Source organism: Panthera tigris, chromosome A2 (genome assembly GCF_018350195.1).
Source record: "Panthera tigris isolate Pti1 chromosome A2, P.tigris_Pti1_mat1.1, whole genome shotgun sequence".
In the NCBI taxonomy this organism is placed as follows: Eukaryota; Metazoa; Chordata; class Mammalia; order Carnivora; family Felidae; genus Panthera; species Panthera tigris.
Genome location: NC_056661.1, coordinates 11,743,266 through 11,762,931, shown reverse-complemented (window position 1 = coordinate 11,762,931; position 19,666 = coordinate 11,743,266). Strand labels below are relative to the sequence as shown.

Below are 19,666 nucleotides of genomic sequence, written 5' to 3'. Positions count from 1 at the left end.
ACAATGATGGCAATGATCAGACACACAGGAGAAAGCATCTATGTTTGTTTCAGTGAACACAGTGACCATGGAAACGTAGTGAAGGATTCTGGGGTAAGAAAAGTTTGGGTATATTAGATAGGAACAGAGGTCAGCGTGGCCAGAGAGTAGTGCCACTATGGGTTCTCCACTGTGACCCAGAGCTTCAAACATGCCCCTCAGTCAGTCTTTAACGGTGGTCCCTCCTACTCAAACCCCTCCCATGGCTCCCTATTGCCTACAGGATGAAAGCCCTTATTGGGGTCTGGGAGAACCCGCAATCAGCATGGGGGTGGGGGTGGGGGGCCGTGGTCAGCTGGAAAGGCTGTCAGGGTCTTGCGCTCACACACCAGCCTCCCCTCCACCCCACCCCTCGCCCTGGCCCTCGCCCTCCCACTGCGTTCCCACAGGTCCCGAGCGCCCCCTGCTGGCTGTCAGCGGCGCTCTAGCAGAGAGACCACACAGCTCTATCCTGGGAATCCGCCAGGGGACGTGTGTAGGGTCGGGGTGGATCCCAAGCCAGGGGGAGCTGGCGGGTCACTGGGGGCCCGCGCTCAGCGGCTCCACCCGCAGCCAAAGCCCGCCCTCGGCGCGCAGGATGATCTCCGGCTTCCTGCGCGGCTCCTCCTTGTCGGGCAGGACCCGAAAGCGCAGCAGCGTGAGCGCCAGGACCACCTTTATCTCGGTCAGGGCGAACGTCTGCCCGATGCAGTTCCTGCGGGCGGCAGTGGGCACTCACTCGCCAGGGACCCCAGCAGGTCCCGTCGCGCCCCGAACCTGGCCCGGGACCGCCAGCCCCGCCCGCAGGGATACCGGAGGGGACTAACCGTGCCCGGGACCCCCATACGGGGGTCCCTGAGCTTGGCTCAGATCCCAGCCCTGAAATCCCAGACAGAGGAAAGGGGCTCTGAGCACACCGCGGAGCCCTCCTTGGACCCAGCCACCCCGCACTGCCCAGGCCTTTACCCCCAACCTCTGGAGGAGGGGAGAGAAGGAGAACCATCCTCAACACCCCCTTTCCCTCCCCCACAGCCACGTCTGGGATCTCAGGCCCAGGCCCCTGCCCTCAGCACCTCATCCCGCTGCGCTCACCTGGGCCCCGCGGAGAAGGGAATAAAAGCCAGAGAAGACCTTTCCTTGATGTTTTCTGGGTCAAAGCGGAAAGGATTGTATACCTGGGGGCGGAGAGAGGCGGGACTGTTGGATGGGGTTTCCCAGGACAGCCGGCTTTGGAGACACAGGTGTGCTTTTCATGGAGGGAGCGATTTGCCAGGTCAGAACCCTAAGCCCTCCCTTAGGTCCCGCTAGGGAAGTGGCCAAGGATGAGGGTGGGTGGAGGGGAGGGAGGGGGAGGCAGCACCTCAGGGTCTGGCCACACGGATGGATTGTGGTGGATCCCGAAAATACTAATGAGGCAGACAACACCTGTGGGAGGGGAGGGGCCAGTCAGGAAGGGTTTCACCCTGCCGGATGGGCCCCTCCTCCTGCCCACGAGGCTCCTCCCCCTGGTGTTGTGGGCACCTTTGGGGATGACCCGGCCATCTGGGAGCACGACGTCCTGGGTACAGCAGCGGGAGACGACTGTGACCGGGGGGTGCAACCGCAGACTCTCCTTGATGCACATGGTCAGGAAAGGCAACTGGGCCAGGTCGTCCCTAAGGAAGCCGCCAACGATTAGCCAGGGATCGAATCAGACTCCCGCAGACCTCCAGCTGCTCCCCGGATTCTGTGTCTCCCTCTCTCTCTCTGCCCCTCCCTGTTCTCTCTCTCTCTCTCTCTCTCTCAAAAATAAATATTAAAAAAAATTTTTTTAAGTATTTCTGAACAAAGCCCAACATTCACACAGTACCTTTAAAAGTTAGAAAGTCTATGGGGCGCCTGGGTGGCGCAGTCGGTTAAGCGTCCGACTTCAGCCAGGTCACGATCTCACGGTCCGTGCGTTCGAGCCCCGCGTCAGGCTCTGGGCTGATGGCTCAGAGCCTGGAGCCTGTTTCCGATTCTGTGTCTCCCTCTCTCTCTGCCCCTCCCCCGTTCATGCTCTGTCTCTCTCTGTCCCAAAAATAAATAAAAAAAAAAAAAAACGTTGAAAAAAAAAAAAATTAAAAAAAAAAAAGTTAGAAAGTCTAAAGTTATACAATTTATTTAAAAAGGAAAAAAAATCTCTTTGCTGGACTTACCAAGTTATTTGAACAAATAAAAGGCACCCTCCTAGGTTGAATACCTAATATAACGGTGTGGATTCTTCCTAAGTTAATTAATGTATCCAATGCACCCAATTAAAATCTAGTTGGTGTTTTTGGAGCTTAGCAATCTTATTCAGTTTGAAAAACTTAAAGTTCAAAATCTATGTCGATTTAAAAGACCAAAGAAAGAGAATCCATTCACCTGATATTAAGACCCATTACAAACGTATGGTGATAATTAAAAAATTAAATTAAATTAAATTAAATTAAAAGGCAGCAAAGCACTGTTGCAAGAACAGGAAAACAGACCCACAGAACAAGATAGAGAGCTCAGAGACAAGTACGTGAATAGGTGAAAACGTAGCATCCAGTAAAGGAGGCCCCGCAACCCCCAGACAAGGAATGGTTCAGACACAGACACAGACACCCCCACAGTCTCACCACTACACACACCAAAAGACTGAATCATCATGCACTCCACATATAAGATGGGGTCTTCCCTTACACGTGAAAGGTAAAGAAATAAGGGTAAAAGAAGATATAATATAGAAGACAACTTTGTGACCGATGAGTAGGAAAGAATTCTTAAAACCCCAAAACATAAACCAGAAGACAAAAAAAGAAAAGGAAAAGAAAGGAAAGAAAGGAAAGAAAGAAAGAAAGAAAGAAAGAAAGAAAGAAAGAAAGAAAGAAAAAGAAAGGAAAGGAAAGAAAAGAATAAAAGAAAAAAGAAAAGAAAAATATGCACAGAATTAAGGATTTCTGTCTAACAAAGCACTCCATTCTATGGAACAATTAACATTCAGATGAGAGATTCACAGAAGATAGTTGCAATAAATATATTGATCTAGAAGAATATCTTGAATAGACAAGGAATTCCTACCAATCAACAAGAGAGACGGCAGGCGACTCAAAACAGTAGACAAAGGACATGGTCTAGAAATTCATGGGAGGTCAAACTCAGAGATTTAAAACAGGAAGAGATGGGGCTCCTGGGTGGCTCAGTCGGTTGAGCATATGACTTCGGTTTACATCATGATCTCGAGGTCCATGAGTTCGAGTCCCGCGTTGGGCTCTGTGCTGAGAGCTCAGAGCCTGAAGCCTGCTTTGGATTCTGTGTCTCCCTCTCTCTCTGCCCCTCCCCTGCTTTTGTTCTCTCTCAAAACTAAATAAATAGCCATTGAAAAGAAATAACTAAATAAAACATGAAGAGATGCTCCAAGTCGCCGATTACCAGAGAAATGGAAATTATATAGCAATGGGATGTTACCTCGTATGTATTCGAGGTGAGAATTAACAAGGTGGGTGATGGTAAAGCCCGGCTGAGGCACCGGGGTGAGGGGACCCCACACACTGACAGTAAAGGTATGGACAGGAGCCACCACTCTGCAAGGCATTGGCATGGTCAAGGAAAGGCGATGTGTGTTTCATGACCCAGCAAGTTGGCTCTCAGCATAGAACCTGGAGAGATTCTCAGACAGGTAGATAAAGACATGAACACCAAGAGGTTCATTGCGGTCATGAGATGGAAACCTCCTGGATATTTAGGTCCAAGGCACTAGAGAGGAACTTTCCATATGACAGTCCAAAGCAACAATCTAAATGTACATAGAACCATGGATGTCTGACAAAGTCATAGTGCTATGTTTCTGAGAAAGATAAGAACCAGCAGCAGATCTGTGATATAACACATATCTGTGAATTTTTAAATTTGTTTTAATGTTTATTTATTTTTTGAGCGAGAGAGACAGCATGAGCAGGGAAGGGGCAGAGAGGGAGAGGGAGACAGAGAATCCGAAGCAGGCTCTAGGCTCTGAGCTGTCAGCACAGAGCCCAAGGTGGGGCTCAAATTCATGAATCACGAGATCATGACCTGAGCCAAAATCAAGAGTCGGACGTCCAACCAACTGAGCCACCCAGGTGTCCCATAAACAAAATATTTTTAATAAATAAATCCATTACAAGAAAACAAACAAGTTTTACAGCTTAGCATTAGAATGGGAAGGGCCTTTCCAAGCATTAAAAAAAAAAAAAAAAAACAGAAGCTATAAAAAAAAGTTAATAAACGTGACTCCAAATAAATGAACAAAAACTAAAATAAAGTCAAAAGTCAATCCAGGAAAGAATTTTTGCATAACAGAAAAAGAACTAATTTTCTTTATATGTAAAGAGTCCTCACAAATCAATTTTAAAATGAAAAACAGAAAAAACTCAAAGTAAAAAGGGCAAATTATGCAAATTGAAGCTTCACAGAAAAAGAAATATGCATGGTTCATAAACATGTGAAAATCGTGCTCAGTTTTACCCATTCTTAAAGTTATATTCATTAGGATAATGAAGTATTATATTCACCCACCAGATTGGCAAGAGTTTTAGAATTTCATTATGCACACTGTCAGCAAAGATGCGAGAAAATTGTCACTCTCAAAATCTGTCTAGAGGAGTGGATTTGTCAAGAGTGATTACATTGTGAAAACTCAAATGGTCTTTGATTCAGCAATTCCACACCCAGAAATTTGTTCTGGAGAGACATCCTCACATGGGAGCAAAAATCAGTGTGTACATGGATGTTTGCTACATCATGTTTATTACAGCATAAGGCTCCAAACTATACAAATGACGCTCTGTAGGGGAATGTTTACATAATTATGGTACATCCATATGATGGAATACTACACAGTTATCAAAAGGAGGAAATACAGATCACTAGTCCTATCAAACACTGCAGGGTAAATCGGTACAGAGGTGCTGAAAGGCAATTCAGCAATATCTGTCATAACTGCAAAGCATCACATAAACGTCCCCAACAGAGGGGTGAGCTGAATAAAGTGTGCGATTTACAATTAGAGAGGAGTCAAAACAACTGTTGAGAGAAAAGAGAAAAGAACAAGTAACCAAATGCGTGTGTGTTTCTATTAAAACCATTATAACTATAGAAATACATAGCTACAAGACCTTCTGAAAAGCCTGAAAGGACATATAACAAATTGATGTCCCTGGAGACCCCTCAGGAGACAGGGGATTGATTAGGCTTGGGGGGACAGCAACAAAGGTGGACCTAACCTTCTCCGTAGTGTTGCATTTTGTGCAAGGAAAAGAAAAAAAAGGACTTCTTCCCATTATGGATTTTGTAATTCAAAATTAATTTCCCAAAACTTACGTCTGGAGGGGAAAGGAAAAGATCTTGAAGTTATATTGTCAGTGTGCATGCCTGAATGCTCTGTGTGTTCTCTCAGCCGTGGAGAGAAAAGACTATGCACAAAATGAGAGAGACTGTGGGCACATAGGTGTGGGCAGAGATGATCATTGGAAGCACACCAGAGGTCATCAAAGGTGGGGATGGGATTGGGGTGATGGATAAGGCAGAGGCTTGTGTGAGGTAAGGAAAGTATTTAACCCTGTGCTCATTTTGCAATATATACGTATATCAAACCCTCGTGGAGTATACCTTGTGTTGTATACACAGTATTTTATGTCAACTATATCTCAATAGAACCGAGACTGAAAAAAGGCAAAGGCTTATTATATCCATTGTAAAGCATTTCACACCATTTGAATTGGTACCAAGTGCACTAAGTGTTTGAAGTTGAGAGACACACAAAAACACTTCTCCACTTCACACAACTGCCGTACTGAGCCCAGCCTTGAAGTTGAAGGCACTACCTTGAAGTCCTTGAAGTTGAAGGACTGAAGTGTTCAGTCCAACATCTCCTCCCCATCCTTCAGCCCTTGGCCCCAAATCTCTCTAGGACCCCCAGGCTCCACCTCATCTCCTCCAGTTTGCAGATATGTTTAATTCGAATATCTGACTTGTCTCTCCCCTGCTCAAACATCTCCCATGGCTCCCCACTGCCTTCCTATATTAGTCACGAATCTCCCTTCAAGAAAGAACTTGATGTCCAGCTCCAAGGAGTGCAGTCGGCTGACAGCCTCCAGTTAGAGGGTCTCTGGGCTCTGCAGCAGCATTCAAGCCAAAGCCACACTTTCTTGGGCAGGTCCCAGCCACTGAGAGAGCATAGTGGGCCCCTACTTTCTGATCACTTCTGCCCAATGTGAGACTCCCTCCCTGAGAGCAGTATCCCTGTGCACTTTTCTCTTTTATCCAATACTGGCTTCCCAGACGACTTGAACTGACACCTTTGGAAAATCTTCACATGGTTTCCAAAGCAGACCAAGAGGGGCTTCCATTACCAACTACCAGCTCCAGCCTCACTGGGAGCCTCTCAGATGAATCACACTGTAAATTTCACAAGGATCCAGCCACGTTTACTTCCTCCCAAACACACCAGGCCCACCGCTGCATGCCTCCATCAGGGCCTTTGCACAAGCTGTCCATAAGGCTTGGAGCACTGTCCACTACCCATTCCCAGAGGGCTGAATTCATATTTGCTTCTTTGCTACCCAGCCTCACCCCCTTCTTTCCTCCATGATCCAGCCTTGACCAAGTAGGACTTGAATGGGACTGGACATGGAGTTGAGAAGGGCCGGCAGTGTAGACATGTTTACTGAACCAAGCAATGGGTAACTGTTTTACCCTCAAGGACCACTTGTGAATCCCTGGAATAGATAGTAGGTGGGAATTAGATATAAGAGCAAAAATTAAGAGTAAGGGTCTTTGGGGGAAATGTGCAACTTCAGGCAGAAAAGCAAGGGAGAGAAGTTCATTTACTCAACACACGCTGGGTGGCATCTGTTCTACACACATTGTCACGGTTCTCCAAGCAGCCCTTGGAGGAGAGATTCCCTGACCTGTCCCGCCCCCATTTACAGAGGAGAAAAGTGGTATTCAGAAAAGGGAATTGGTTTTATTCAAGTCACATAGCAAGCAAGCAGGGCAATAAATGTGGACACTCCAATCTTTCTGTTGCGTAAGCCTGCTTTCCCCTGCTCTCCAGGCTGGGTACCATACCCTTGCCTCTGGGTTCTGCTCCTAGTCTCTTTAAGCAATAATGACACAATCAACAAACAGTTCTTTCCCCTTCCCCAGCAGGGGAGCAGAGCCAATGAAAGGGGTTCCAGAACAGGACACGAGGACCTGCACTCACCATTCAATCTCTTTAGGCTCACGGTCCCTCAGGAGCTCTTGCACCTCCTGCCGACAGCGCTCCTGATACTCGGGGTGCTTCGCAAGGTTGTACAGGACCCAGGAGAGACCACTGGCCGTGGTGTCATGGCCTGAGAGGCAGCCAGACAGGCTTGGGTCTGTGGGCTTGTTCAGCACCAGAGGGCGGACAGCGCCCTTCGTTAGGGCCCTCAGGGAGGATGGGGAAGATGGGGTGGGATGGGGTGGTCCAGGGCCCACCTGCCAAGTCCCTGGGATTGGACAGACTCCTACCCCCTGCAGTCCCACACTGGGATGCTTACCCCCAAACATGAAGGTGTCAGCTTCAGCTCGGATATCCTCATGGGACAGTTCCTTCCCATCTTCATCCTGCAGAAAGGCACGACCTCCTGAATCACACCAGCTCGGAGGGCACCTGAGTCTCACCTGAAACAGTCCCTCAGGCTCCATCACCAAAGCAGGATTCGTCCCTCATCATCTCTAGAGTCCTATCCCACAGGTCTCCCTGTCTCCAGCTTTCTTCTCCCAAGCAGCCTTCTACAAAGTCATGTCTAAAACATATCCCTGACCTGTCTTTCCCTTCCTCAAGCACCTTCCGTGGCTCCTCAGTACCCGCTGGGTCAAGTCCAAGTTCTCCCATCTGACATTTGGAGTCAAGGTCCATTCTAACTCTTGAATTCTGATTCCAGGGAAGCCCACCTTGGCCAGCAGGAGCACATCAATGAAGTCCAAAGTCTTGGCCTTAGCCTTGGCCTTGAGGAAGTCATGGGAGACCTCAGTAATGAGGGAGCAGCGCCGCTCCTGGATGATGGCATCTGTGAAGTTGTGCACCAGGTCACAAGCCCTGCGGAAGCGCCTCCCATCAGGGGTGAGGTAGTACAGCAAGTCCGGGTGCAGGAAGATCTGCCTCTGCCGTTTCACCACAAGGGCACTGAGCTCCAAGATGGCAGCAATATATTCACTGGGGCTCCTGAAGGGTCAGGCCATAGAGAACAGCTCCTTAACCCACATGAGGCCCTTGGAGTGCCTTCCAACCACAACCTCAGAAGCATGTCCCTGCAAAACAGAGTGTCCTCCAGACATGCTTCTCTCTCCACTGCCATCTCTGTAAATGGAATCATGGCCCAGACCCTGGGAAGACCTTGGGTATCAACTCATCTCTCTTCTGTCCTACACAGTATCTGCCCCTGCCCATTCCTCCTTAATTTCCCCCAAATCTGCCCCATTTTCGCCACCACATTCAAGCTGCCTCCTCCTCAAATTCTGTGTCTAGGTGACAGTTGGTCCTCTCTAGAGTCCGATGTCCAAGACCAGCTTTGACCACGGCCTTCATCTGCTCAAACACCTTCCACCTTCCATCCCTGGAAACCCAAGGATAAAGCTCAGACCCCTTTGCTTCACTTTTGAATATCCTTAAGATTAGCCCCCCTGCCAACCCCCCAATCTCATTCCCAAGGTGGCACATGCTTTATTCATCCTAGTCCTATTGGCCTTTATCAAGCATTTTTGCTTACCTGAAACCTTAACTTTCTCTTTCCCTTCCTTGTCCTTCTTTGTCTCACTCTGATCCATCTCCTCCAGGAAGTCCCTTCTGATCACCCTGGCCAGCCCTCCCTTCTCCATCTACTCCCTTGGGTCTACAGTTCATGTTCCCAGGTCCTGAGCAAGCACTCACTCCTGGCAATTGCTGTCAAAACTGAAGACACATTTCTGCAGACTGTCCAGGGTCATGAGGCTGATGTGCTCAAACATGTCCAATCGGGTGCTGCCCTCTGAGACTAGGCGCTTCCACTTGGCCTGGACAGAGAAAGGGGCAAATCTGGGGCTGGGACCTACCTCCCCTGAGCTCCCCCTCAGTCCCAATCACCAGGATGGACTCCCCAAAACCCAGGCTCCTGGTCCTCCACCCCAGGCACCCATCTCCAGGGAGGACCAGGCTTGGGTGGGAATAGAAACTCTTACTATTAAGACCCAATGGCTGGGGGTCAGGAGACCTGAGTTCAAATCCTGGCTCTGCTTCCTACACCCCTGTGTGCCCTTGGTCAACTCACTGCTGCCCGCTGGACTCCACCTGTCAAAGCTTCAGTAACAGTTAAGATGACTTGCTCTGTTGTCAGACAAACCAGGTTGGAATCCCAACTCCATTTATTAGCTCACTTGCTAGCTGTGTGAACGGGAGCATGCTCCCTAACCTCTCTGAGCCTCAGTTTCATCACCTGTAATGAGACAATAATCATCATCTCTGCCTTATATGGTTATGGAAATTAAATAAGACAACATGTGCAATAGAACTGGTGCATGAGGGGCAGTGGGGAGGCTCAGTCGGTTACGTGTGCAACTTGGGCTCAGGTCATGATCTCATGGTTCCTGATATACACCAAGAGCTAAGTAATCATTACCTATCACCCTCATCTTCGTCATTATCATAGAGGTAGGCGACTGCTGCAAAAATGTCTCCATTTCTTCATCCCTCCCTCTACCTTCACCCTTTGCAATGAGGTTTGGCAGATCTTCCATTAGGAGGTAAAACCTCTTTCTCCAGCTCTTGATTTGGAGCTGGATGTGGGACTTGCTTCTGCCAACAGAAGAAGGTGGAGGTCCTGGTTGCCTGTTCTGAAACTAGGCTTGAAGAGGTACTGCATGTTTCTGCTTGTTCTCTTCGAGCCCATGGTCTACCATGCGATCAAGTCTAGCCTACTGGAAGATGAGGGACAAATGCAGGAGTCTGGTTGTCCCACCAAGGCCATCCTAGACTAGCCAACCATTAGCCAAGCCCCAAATGTGTGGCAGAGCTGAGCCTGGAAAAGCAGAGCTGTCTCCCAAACCCAGCCATGGCCACAGACACGTGAGTGATTCCAGCCAAAATAAGAACTATTCCCCTGACTCATCATCTTGCGAGCAATAAAACACAAATTCTTTCAACCTCATGAGTTTTAAGGTGCAGTTCAGTGAAGAAAGAGCTACTAGACAATCTTCATCATTAGTGTCTCAAGTTTCACAGAGTTTCAGTGAGGCAGATTAGAAGCTAACACCTTCCGAGCACCTACAATGTGCCAGGACCATGATTCCATTACATCATCTTGACCACCTTTTAAGAAGGGCTTATAATCCCCATCTGACACATGGGGAAACTGATGCTTGGAGAAGAAATAGAATGGCCCGAAAGTCATCTAGCAAAGCCAGGACTCCAGGCCACTCCCCTTTTCCCAAGGCTCCAGCCGGCACCCTGGGTTTCAACTCACATGCATGATGTCTGCACTTTTGTCGAAAATCTTCACATAGGATTTCAAGATTTCAAAGTGGAAGGCAGGTGTCAGCAAACGACGGTGGTGGCTCCACTTGTCACCAGCAGTCAGCAGGAGCCCATCCCCTAGTAGAGGCAGCCACGAGGAGTAGGCAAGGGCAGTGCTTTCCCCTGAGACCCCAAGGTTGTCCCCAACCTCCTTCACCTAACAGTTACTCACCCAGCCAGGGCCTCAGAAAGCTGTAGAAAAACTTGTCCCTGGGCACGATGGTGGCTGGCAGGAGAGACAGATCATCAGGGGCCATAGAGAAGAGGCAGGGATGGGCTTTGGGTTGGGGGTGGAGGATCGAGCCAAGGGAATGCATACCCCCCCCCCTCCAACCACCATAGTGGGAATTCTATAGGGCAGACTGGGGAAGTGAGGGGGGACAAGACCAGGCTGCAGCACAGAGCAGAGCAAAGGCAGAGCCCATGGACCTACCCCTAGGTACTTAGATGCTCCCGAAAACATGGCACAACACACCCAACATGCCTTGACATGGCTCCTTGCCGGTCCGACATGTTCGAAACACCCAAGCACAAATCAGCACTCCACAAAATGCCTTTACAGGGACCTAGGACATCGCACCTGTCCCAGAACCCTCTGACATCTCCTGGGACTTCTGACACGGCCCCAACACATGGTAACGTGCCCTGACACGAAACAACATGCATAACACACACTGGCCTCATGCAGCAGGCCATCCTCTGAATGGACCCAAAGACAATCTGACACGACCTCAGTGTGTCTCATAGACGGTCCCTGGAAGGATTTAAATATGGTCCCACTAATGTTCCAGACATGGCCCAGGTGTGACCTAGCCTTTCTCAGGATTTTCTTCCATCCCATAGTTATCATTAAGTGCTTAGGCTCAGGGGCTCCTCTGTCCTTAAGAGACCAAACAATGTTGCCACCCTCAGATGCTGAGCTCCCCCCACCACAAAGAGCTGCCACTGCTCCCTCGTGCCTCTAGACCAGCTCCCCACAACACTCTGTGGATCTTCCCCCCCACAACAGTCTGGCCATCTCCCTACCCCAAAATCCCCCTCCAACTAAAGGTCCCTCCTACCAGAGGCAGTTAGGGCAGCCAAGAACACACAGAAGAAGTAAGAGAAAGGCTTTGGCATGCTATGTGACCTTGAGAAGTTATTAAGCCTCCTTGAGCCTCTGTTTCCTCACCCAGGAAATGCCCCCATAGCAGAGATGCCAGTGAATGGACATCTGTGGTATCTGCCTGTCCATCCCCTTCTGGAACCAACACCTCACTCCTCTTCCTCCTTCAGTCCAAGTAGCTAGGGAGGGTGGCCATGCCACTCCATCCTCCGTTCCAGAGCTGCACATATGACCCTAACCCTTAACAATCAAGTTGCCGTGACTAGAGGAAGAATTGGTCCCTGTGACCCAAGCCAGGCCAATTTAAGAGAATCCTGCAGCTATTTCTGGGTCTGCAGAGAATGAGCTCACATTTCCATGGGGGTTGACCTTCTTAGACTCATCTTTGTCAGCATGAGAGTGAAGCTGTCACCAAGGAACACCGAACTTCAAGATAAAGACAGATTCCCAATGGCACTGTTTGAAGACTGGATCCAACCATGCCTGAAGACAACATTCCTTCAGCTTTTCAGTCAATAGATTCCCTTTCTTCTCTTAGACCAACATTGCTGAATTTCCACCACTCAAAACTGAAAACGACTGGAAACCAGAGAGAGCCAGGGACCTGCCCAGAGTCGCCCAGCAGGTTAATGGCAGGTCTCCATCAATACTACCCACTTTCCCGCTCAACCTGGTCTGTCCAGAGGTGCGAAGAACTGGGAACAGGGACAAAGGAGTGGCTGGGTCGGGTGCTCCTGGGAGAGATACCTGGGGCCTGGAGCAGGGGGGCAACGAACTTGGGGTGGACGAACCGCAGAAGTGGGTAGAAGGGCCCCATCCACCAGAGGTGAACATCACGGAAGCTGTGGCTCAGACTCTCCATGAACCTCAAGCCTTCTTCATTGCTCTTTACCTGGGGATGGCAGGGTGGAGGAGGAAGACCAGGTCAGGCAGCAGCCCCAGAAGCTTACAACTTCCCACTGCATCCCCCCTTCTGCCTGCATTATTAGTCTACACCTCTACATCTCACTAAGTCAGCTTCCCATGTTGGTCTGTTTGTCTCTTTTTGTGTGTCTATCTATGTGCCTCTCCCTCTCCCTTCACTCTCACAATCTTCATCTGTTTCTTTAGGTAGGTGATAGACAGCCAGATGATAATAGCTAGATGATGGAGAGCTACATGATGATGATAGATAGATGAGAGATAGATAGATAGATAGATAGAGATAGAGAGATAGAGATAGATAGATGATAGAGAGATAGATACATAGAGAGAGAGAGAGAAAGAGTGAGAGAGACAGAGAGAAGAGGGATGACAGATAAATGGGAAGATGGTTGTATGCATGCATGGACAGATGGACAGACAGACAGATGGATGGATGGATGGATGGATGGATGGACATACCAATGGATGGATGCACGCATGGATGGATGGATGGATAGATGGATGCATGCATGCATGGACGAACAGATGGATGGATGGATGCATAGATGCATGGATGGATGGACGCTTGGATGGATGGGTGGATGGATGGACAGACATATGGATGCATGCATGCATGCATGCATGGGTGGATGGATGAAGAGAGAAAGGAAAGAGATGAGAGATGGATGGGTAGATGATAGATGATATGTGTTTGTGTATGTTTCTTTTACATTCTCTGTATGTCCTCTCTGACTCCCTCACTTTTTCTCTGTATCTCTCTCTTTCTTCACCTCTATTTCTCTCTCTATCTCTCCCACTCCCCATGGCTGTGTCTCCTAACCTGCACACCCTCCATGGCTCCCCAGAACCCTCAGAATAAACCCCCTGCCCCCACACAGTCCTGCAGCCCCGCTGGCTCTGCTGTCCCCTCCACCTTCTCCCTGCCTCTCACCAGCATTGCTCTTTATGCACTCAACTCATGGTTGCTCAAAACCCCGGTGCTCACAGGGCAGTGGGGTGGCTCAGTTGGTTAAGCATCTGACTCTTGATTTTGGCATGGGTCATGATCTCATGGTTTGTGAGTTCAAGAGCTGCACTGACAGTGTGGAGCCTGCTTGGGATTCTCTCTCCCACTCTCTCCCTCTGCCCCTCCCCCACTCATGCGTGTTCTCTCTCTCTCTCTCTCTCTCTCTAAAAATAAATAAATAAACTTTAAAAAAAACAGGTGTTTGCTCTGTCCCCGCCAGGCCTTTGAGTGGGCTATTCCTCTCCACGGTATATACTTTCTCTTCTTTTCTTAAAAAATTCCTACCCATCAGACCAGACCCCCTTCCAACAACTCCTTCTCTAAGAAGCCTTCCAGCCTACCCAAACAGCAGATGCCTTGCTTCCCCTCTGAGTTCCCCTTACCCCTGTCTCTCTGTCAGACTCACTCTGACCACACAGGATTGAGGGTGTCTCTAGTTCTACATCCCCAAGATTGGGGTTCCCCCAAGACATTACCTGGGACTGAGCCTCCCCAAGGACACTCCTGAAGCAGTGTCCAGAAGAAAGCAATGACCAAGGTCGCCCAAGAGCAGAAAGGACCTTGGAATCCACAGGGACCTCACAGAAGCCTGGCAGGGAGGGGTATGTGGCCCTCAGATGCTGCCACAGTGCCCATGGCCACATATTCCAGATGGGTACCTGTGGCATGATGACAGAGCAGGCAATGCCACGGTGGCAAGAAATGATGGGAGCCCAAGCAGATCATAAACCCTGCGAGTAGGCAGCCACCAGCTGAATTAACACCCTCAAGCCCTGCTCTGTGGGGTGGACCTACAAGCAAGACAGGGGCCATCACCTCCACAGAAGGAGCCACGGCAAGTTCCCCTGCAACCTCTGCAGTGGTCAGTGTGTCCAGACTCTGCAGAGATGGAGGGGATCTCTGTTTCTTCCTGCTCCTTCCCATGGGGACAGAGGGATCCCAGAAGACTCTCCATCTCCCAAGGGTCCCTCCCAGGACACAGGGAGAAGACATGCTCTCTGCCCCCAGAGAGGCCGACCTTGGCTTGAGAAGTCAGATCTTTCTTCTCCTGGGAGTCGTTCCAATCTCAAGGAGGTGCCCACGGGAACAGCAGGGTGGCCTCACGTTTTGTACTGGGGCTCGTTCCCATGTCCTGTCATGTCCTGGCCAGTCCACACAGCCCCTCCCCCGCCCCGCTCCCCAGATGGTGAAGGTGTGCAGACCTTCCAGCTCTGACAGACCCCAGGACACAGGTGTGAGCTCTGCCCATCAGTCAGGAGGGCAGCTCCCACCTACGTCCTCTTCTGCCCGCCAGCTTGCATGGTTCATCCCATCTGTCTGTCTGTCTGTCTATCTACCTCTACCTATGAACCTATGGACTATCTATGAACCTATCCCCTGAACCTATGGACTCCCCCATCAGCCGTGCCTTTTACAAATGAAGAAACCCAGGCCGCGTCCCCCAAAAGGAGAAGGAGGGGGGCTTGCCTCCCAGTGAGGCATCCTCTCCAGTCCCACGGGAAGCCCCATCCCAGCCTGACAAATACTTCCAGGTGCTCCAGACAGGTGAATACAAGTCATTTTCACTTTGGTGACTGTTCCCTGCTCCCTAAGAACCCTGAGGCATTTGAGGAGATTGGCCCAGAGAGGGAGAGTGACTCAGCTGAGGTCACACAGCAAGAGGGACTGGAGGAGAGAAGAGTGACCAAGACCAGCCTCCATGGCCAAGCCCTCATAGGAGGTGTAGGAACTGTAATTTTATAACATTCCTGCTACCTCCATAACTTGCTGAGAAATTGCCAACACCCAGAATATCAGGTAACATTCAGGACAAGCTTAGGACATCCTGTTGTGTAATGAGCTGGTTTGTAGGAGGGCAGGGTGGAGCTGGCCCCTGTCACTTTGGCATTGGATGACCAAGGGAGGTGATGGTAAGTTCATCCAAACCTAGAACAAGGCCTCCACCATGCCATTATCAAGCAGTTATTAAGTGCCAACTGTATGTCAGCTCCTGAGCCGGGCATTATAGATATCAATCTATCCCCAGTGCCACTGTCTAGTGAGAGAGAGAAAAAGAGAGATAATAAATAACTGGACAGTTAACTGTTTTAGTGTGAGCAGGACCAAGTCAGAGGTCAAGGTCTAGGGGGGGAAGTCAAGGGAGGCTCGTAGAAATTACACCTGAGCTGAAAATGCAACCAGAAAAGGAGGGATCGACCCAGTGGCTGCAGGAAGGGAAGCCCTTCCAAGCAAAGGAGCAGCACAAGCAAAGGGCCTGAGGTAGGAAGGGTTTGGCTCGTGGAGGAGAGAAAGCAGGAGCTTGGAGGGTCCAGGGTGTGCACGGGGCCAGGAGGGCAGCAGACCCTGGCCAGGCAACACGTGGTCTCTCTCTAGAATGATGATCAGTCTTACAGAATGGTTTTCAGCTGAGGAGTGGTGTTAACAGAAGTGAAATTTCAGAAAAACCTCTCCAGGGTTAGAGACAGAAAGGACCACAGGGGAGACTGGGGCTGGAGAGCTGGAAGCTTATAATTCATTTGTGGTGGGAGTTGATGGCCCCCTTGGGAGTCAGAGCCCCCCCCCCAGGTGAGGCAATGGCCTGGGGAGCCAGAGAATAGGACGGGTGGGTTAGGACCCTGAAGGTTGCCCGCATGGAAAGGTGGGGTGAGGAAGAGCCAAGTGGAGACCAGGGCCGGGTGGTGTGCGAGAACCCAGAAGACAAGCAAGTTCTGGGCAGCTGCGGTGGTCAGCAGGGCCAGATTGCTTCCGGGGGGTGATGAGGTCATGGTCATGTCCTGGAAACATGACAGGGGTGGGAACCAGGCAGGAGTGGGTGAAGACGGGCTGACGAGATGCAGGCACTGAGTGAAATAGGTTTGGTCACGAAGGTCAAGGCCAGGGTGATTCCTTCTGAAAGGGGAAGTGGTCAACTTTTATCCCAGTTGGGCAATGGGGCCCGTTGATGTATCTTGGGAGTGAAAGGCAAGATCACAAAAAGGAGGCGGAAGAAAAGGGCGCACAGCCCACCCCTCTCCTCCAGCCCAGCAGCACCCCATGGCAGGAGAGGGGAGCAGAGGTCAGAACTGATTCCTGTGGGGAAGCCAAAGCCCAGAGAGGTGATGTGTTTGCCTGAGGCCAGCAAACATGGGCCAGGCAGGGAGCGGACCCTGCGCGGTGGCCCCTGGCAAGATTGTGGGGACACCGGGGAACTTGGCTCTTTGCAGCCCTTCTCTGCTGTCCCAGACCCCAGCCCCACCCCAGGTCCCCATTCCCCACCCCTGGGAAAGTGCATCCACCCCAATGCCCCAGGCCCGTCCTGCCACCCACACTCACCAGTCCCAGGTGACCCCAAAACCAGCTCTGCTTCGGGGGCTGCGGGAAACACCGGAGGCGGCAGCAGGTGTCATAAAAGCTGTAGCTCCAGGCCAGGACGCGGGCCAAGAGCCAGGAGGCCCCCACCAGCAGCAGGAGCAGCCACGCGGAGGCTGCCACCTGCCCGAGTCCCAGCCAGGACAAGCTCAGCTGCGGCATCCTGGGGGCAGAGATTGTCCTGAGGTGAAGACAAGGGCGGAAGGTGAGCAGCACAGCTCACAGAGGGAGAGGGCCCAGATTGGGAGGGACAGGGACGGGGAGGGGCAGGGATGGTGGGTGTGGGCAAACAGTGGCTCAGAGAAGGGAAGGGAATCTAGGGAATTCCAGAGGAGAGGCAGAGTGAGCCAGAGAGATTGGGATGGAGGAGGGAGAAGAAGGACAGAGAGAGAGAGAGAGAGAGAGAGAGAGAAGGGAGGGAGGGAGACTGATGAAGAAATACCCAAACAGAATTGGTGGGAGGTTGCCAGGAGCTCCAGTTACAAGGAAATCATCACCCACCAGCCAGCTGGATCCCAGGAGCCACTTCTGCCTGGGGCAGTGCACCTCCCCACCCCAGACCAGAACATCCAGCTTTGCCAACCCCAGCCTGTCACCTTTTGTCTGGACGGACTTATTCCACCCAAGCTCCTCTGTCCTCCTCCTGGCATGTCTTTGTTCCTGGCCCCTGACCTCCTAACCAGGGGAGGCTGGGCTTGTCTGGGTCAGCCAATGCTGGCACACCAGTCTGCCTCCTCCCCACGTGGCAGCCGCCCAAGACCTGAAGACCGAGCCAGCTGGACACAGAGAGGAACGAGTCCAGGATCACATGGTGTGGGCGTGGATCCTCAGAACTCAGCACCTCCCACATGGGTGGGGAGTTGCAGGGATGGGCAAGCTAACAGCCACCCCTGTTCTTTCAAGGCCAGCAGGGTGAAGCAGGGGAAAGCTTGAACATGACAGTTCAGGTGCCATGGGGGCACAGTCCGGCCAAGCCTAGTCCCAAAACATCTCTGGGGCTCCTCTCCACGTACGAGGCAGGTCAGAGGCATGCGCCATTTCCCAGCGCAGAATCAGGAAGCCTCGGGCCTCCGGGCTGCACAGCCTGGCAGGAGTTCAAGTCCTGCCTCCAAGCAGCCTAGGGCCTGGGCTGACACAAAACTGCTGGGGGCAGGAACAAAGAAGCCCTTCTGGCTGGGGGTTACTTGCATCAGACTCAGGGGGTAAAGGGCCCAGTGGGAAGAAGGCACCTGGAGGCGAGGGGTAAGTCTGCAGGGGGCCCAGACAGAGCTGGGAGACCCTGCACACAGTTCTGTCCCTTCCCGGCTCTCTCTGGGCTCAGTCTTGCCATCTGGGAAATGGAATGTCAGATGAGGGCCTGAGAGAGGACTCCTCTTGCTCAGATCCTGTCCTGATTCCGGAGTGAGGAATCCCGCCCCACCCCACCCCCGACCTAACCAGGTCTCCCCATGTCAAATCCCAAGGTGAGGGTGAGTTTGAAGGATGGGCCTGCTGAGCAAGAGGATTAGAAGGGACATTCCTCCTGCAATGACAGGATGTGCATTTCCTGTCCCTGACCCACACATTCCTTCCAGCCCTACCTGGTCCAGCTGCCGGTGACCGTCCTAGAGTTCCCTCCTCCTCTGCTGCACTGGATCCATGAATCTACTTGCTAACATTCCATCCAGAGGAGGGCCAGGGCCAGGGCCACATAGTTCTGGGGAGAAGCAGGAGGATAGAGGAGGAAATAAAGGTCCGGAGAAATTCCCTCGAGCCACACAGCAAAGTAATTCAACGTGACAGCACAGGGGAAGGTGAATCCTGGCACACAGTAGGTGCTCATTAACTACTCAGGGAAGAAAGGGACTTTCGTAGCCATGAGCCCTAAGAACTGACCAGTCAGAATGTACTCCTTAGACCCTCAGTATTGGCGTTACCAGCAACATCTTGGACCCCTGCAGGATCTCAGGCTCGAACCCAGACCCACAATGACATGGTTGTAATTGCTTTGCTATTGTCCCCAGTAAGGGGAGGGACTTAGGTCCCGTCTCCTTGAATCTCGCCTGGCCTGGGACTACTTAACCAGTAGCGTGTGGGAGAGGCTGGGCCCTGCCAGTTATGGGCCAGAAACAGGGCCAGCAGCCCACACCGACGTTTGCTCTTAGAACGCATCCCCTCATGGGGCGCCTGGGTGGCTCAGTCGGTTAAGCGGCCGACTTTGGCTCAGGTCGTGATCTCGCGGTCTGTGAGTTTGAGCCCCGCGTCGGGCTCTGTGCTGACAGCACAGAGCCTGGAGCCTGTTTCGGATTCTGTGTCTCCCTCTCTCTCTGCCCCTCCCCTGTTCATGCTCTGTCTCTCTCTGTCTCAAAAATAAATAAACGTCAAAAAAAATTAAAAAAAAAAAAAAAAAAAAAAAAAAAAGAACACATCCCCTCAGAACCAGGCTGCCATGCTGCAAGGAAGCCCAATCCACACGGAAGGACCCCACTCTTAGGCACCTCCAATCGACAGCCCCAGCTGATTTCCCAGCAAACTGCTAGCAACAACTGCCAGCCACAGGAAGGAGCCATTTGGACATTCCAGCCCAGGTGGGCCTCCAGATGAGCTCAGGCCCAGATGACGATGCGGAACCAGCTGGCTGAGCCCGGTCACCATGCGGCGTCACAAGATGAAGTGGTCCTTGCTTTAAGCCACCAAGTTTGGGGGACTGTTTGTTATACAGCAATAGATCATGGGGATACCAGCTGAA

General features: G+C 51.2%; 1 protein-coding gene across 2 annotated transcripts; it reads right to left on the bottom strand.

Annotated features, from left to right (window-relative positions):
• LOC102972201 (cytochrome P450 4F3-like) lies at positions 1–17,669 on the bottom strand. Of its 2 annotated transcripts, none has more exons than XM_042978455.1 (13): positions 17,535–17,669; positions 16,903–17,101; positions 12,408–12,552; positions 10,728–10,781; positions 10,506–10,633; positions 8,939–9,060; positions 7,963–8,233; positions 7,566–7,632; positions 7,247–7,376; positions 1,540–1,673; positions 1,379–1,443; positions 1,111–1,193; positions 1–733 (listed from the first exon to the last, which is right to left on the bottom strand). In XM_042978455.1, exons 2-13 carry the CDS (start codon positions 17,098–17,100, stop codon positions 556–558), a joined length of 1,575 nt encoding a protein of 524 aa, XP_042834389.1. In that variant the 5' UTR covers position 17,101; positions 17,535–17,669; the 3' UTR covers positions 1–555. The 2 variants fall into 2 exon arrangements, with proteins under 2 accessions (XP_042834389.1, XP_042834388.1); XM_042978454.1 differs by having other exon boundaries at positions 2–733; positions 16,903–17,119.
• Between the last annotated feature and the right edge of the window lie 1,997 nt (positions 17,670–19,666).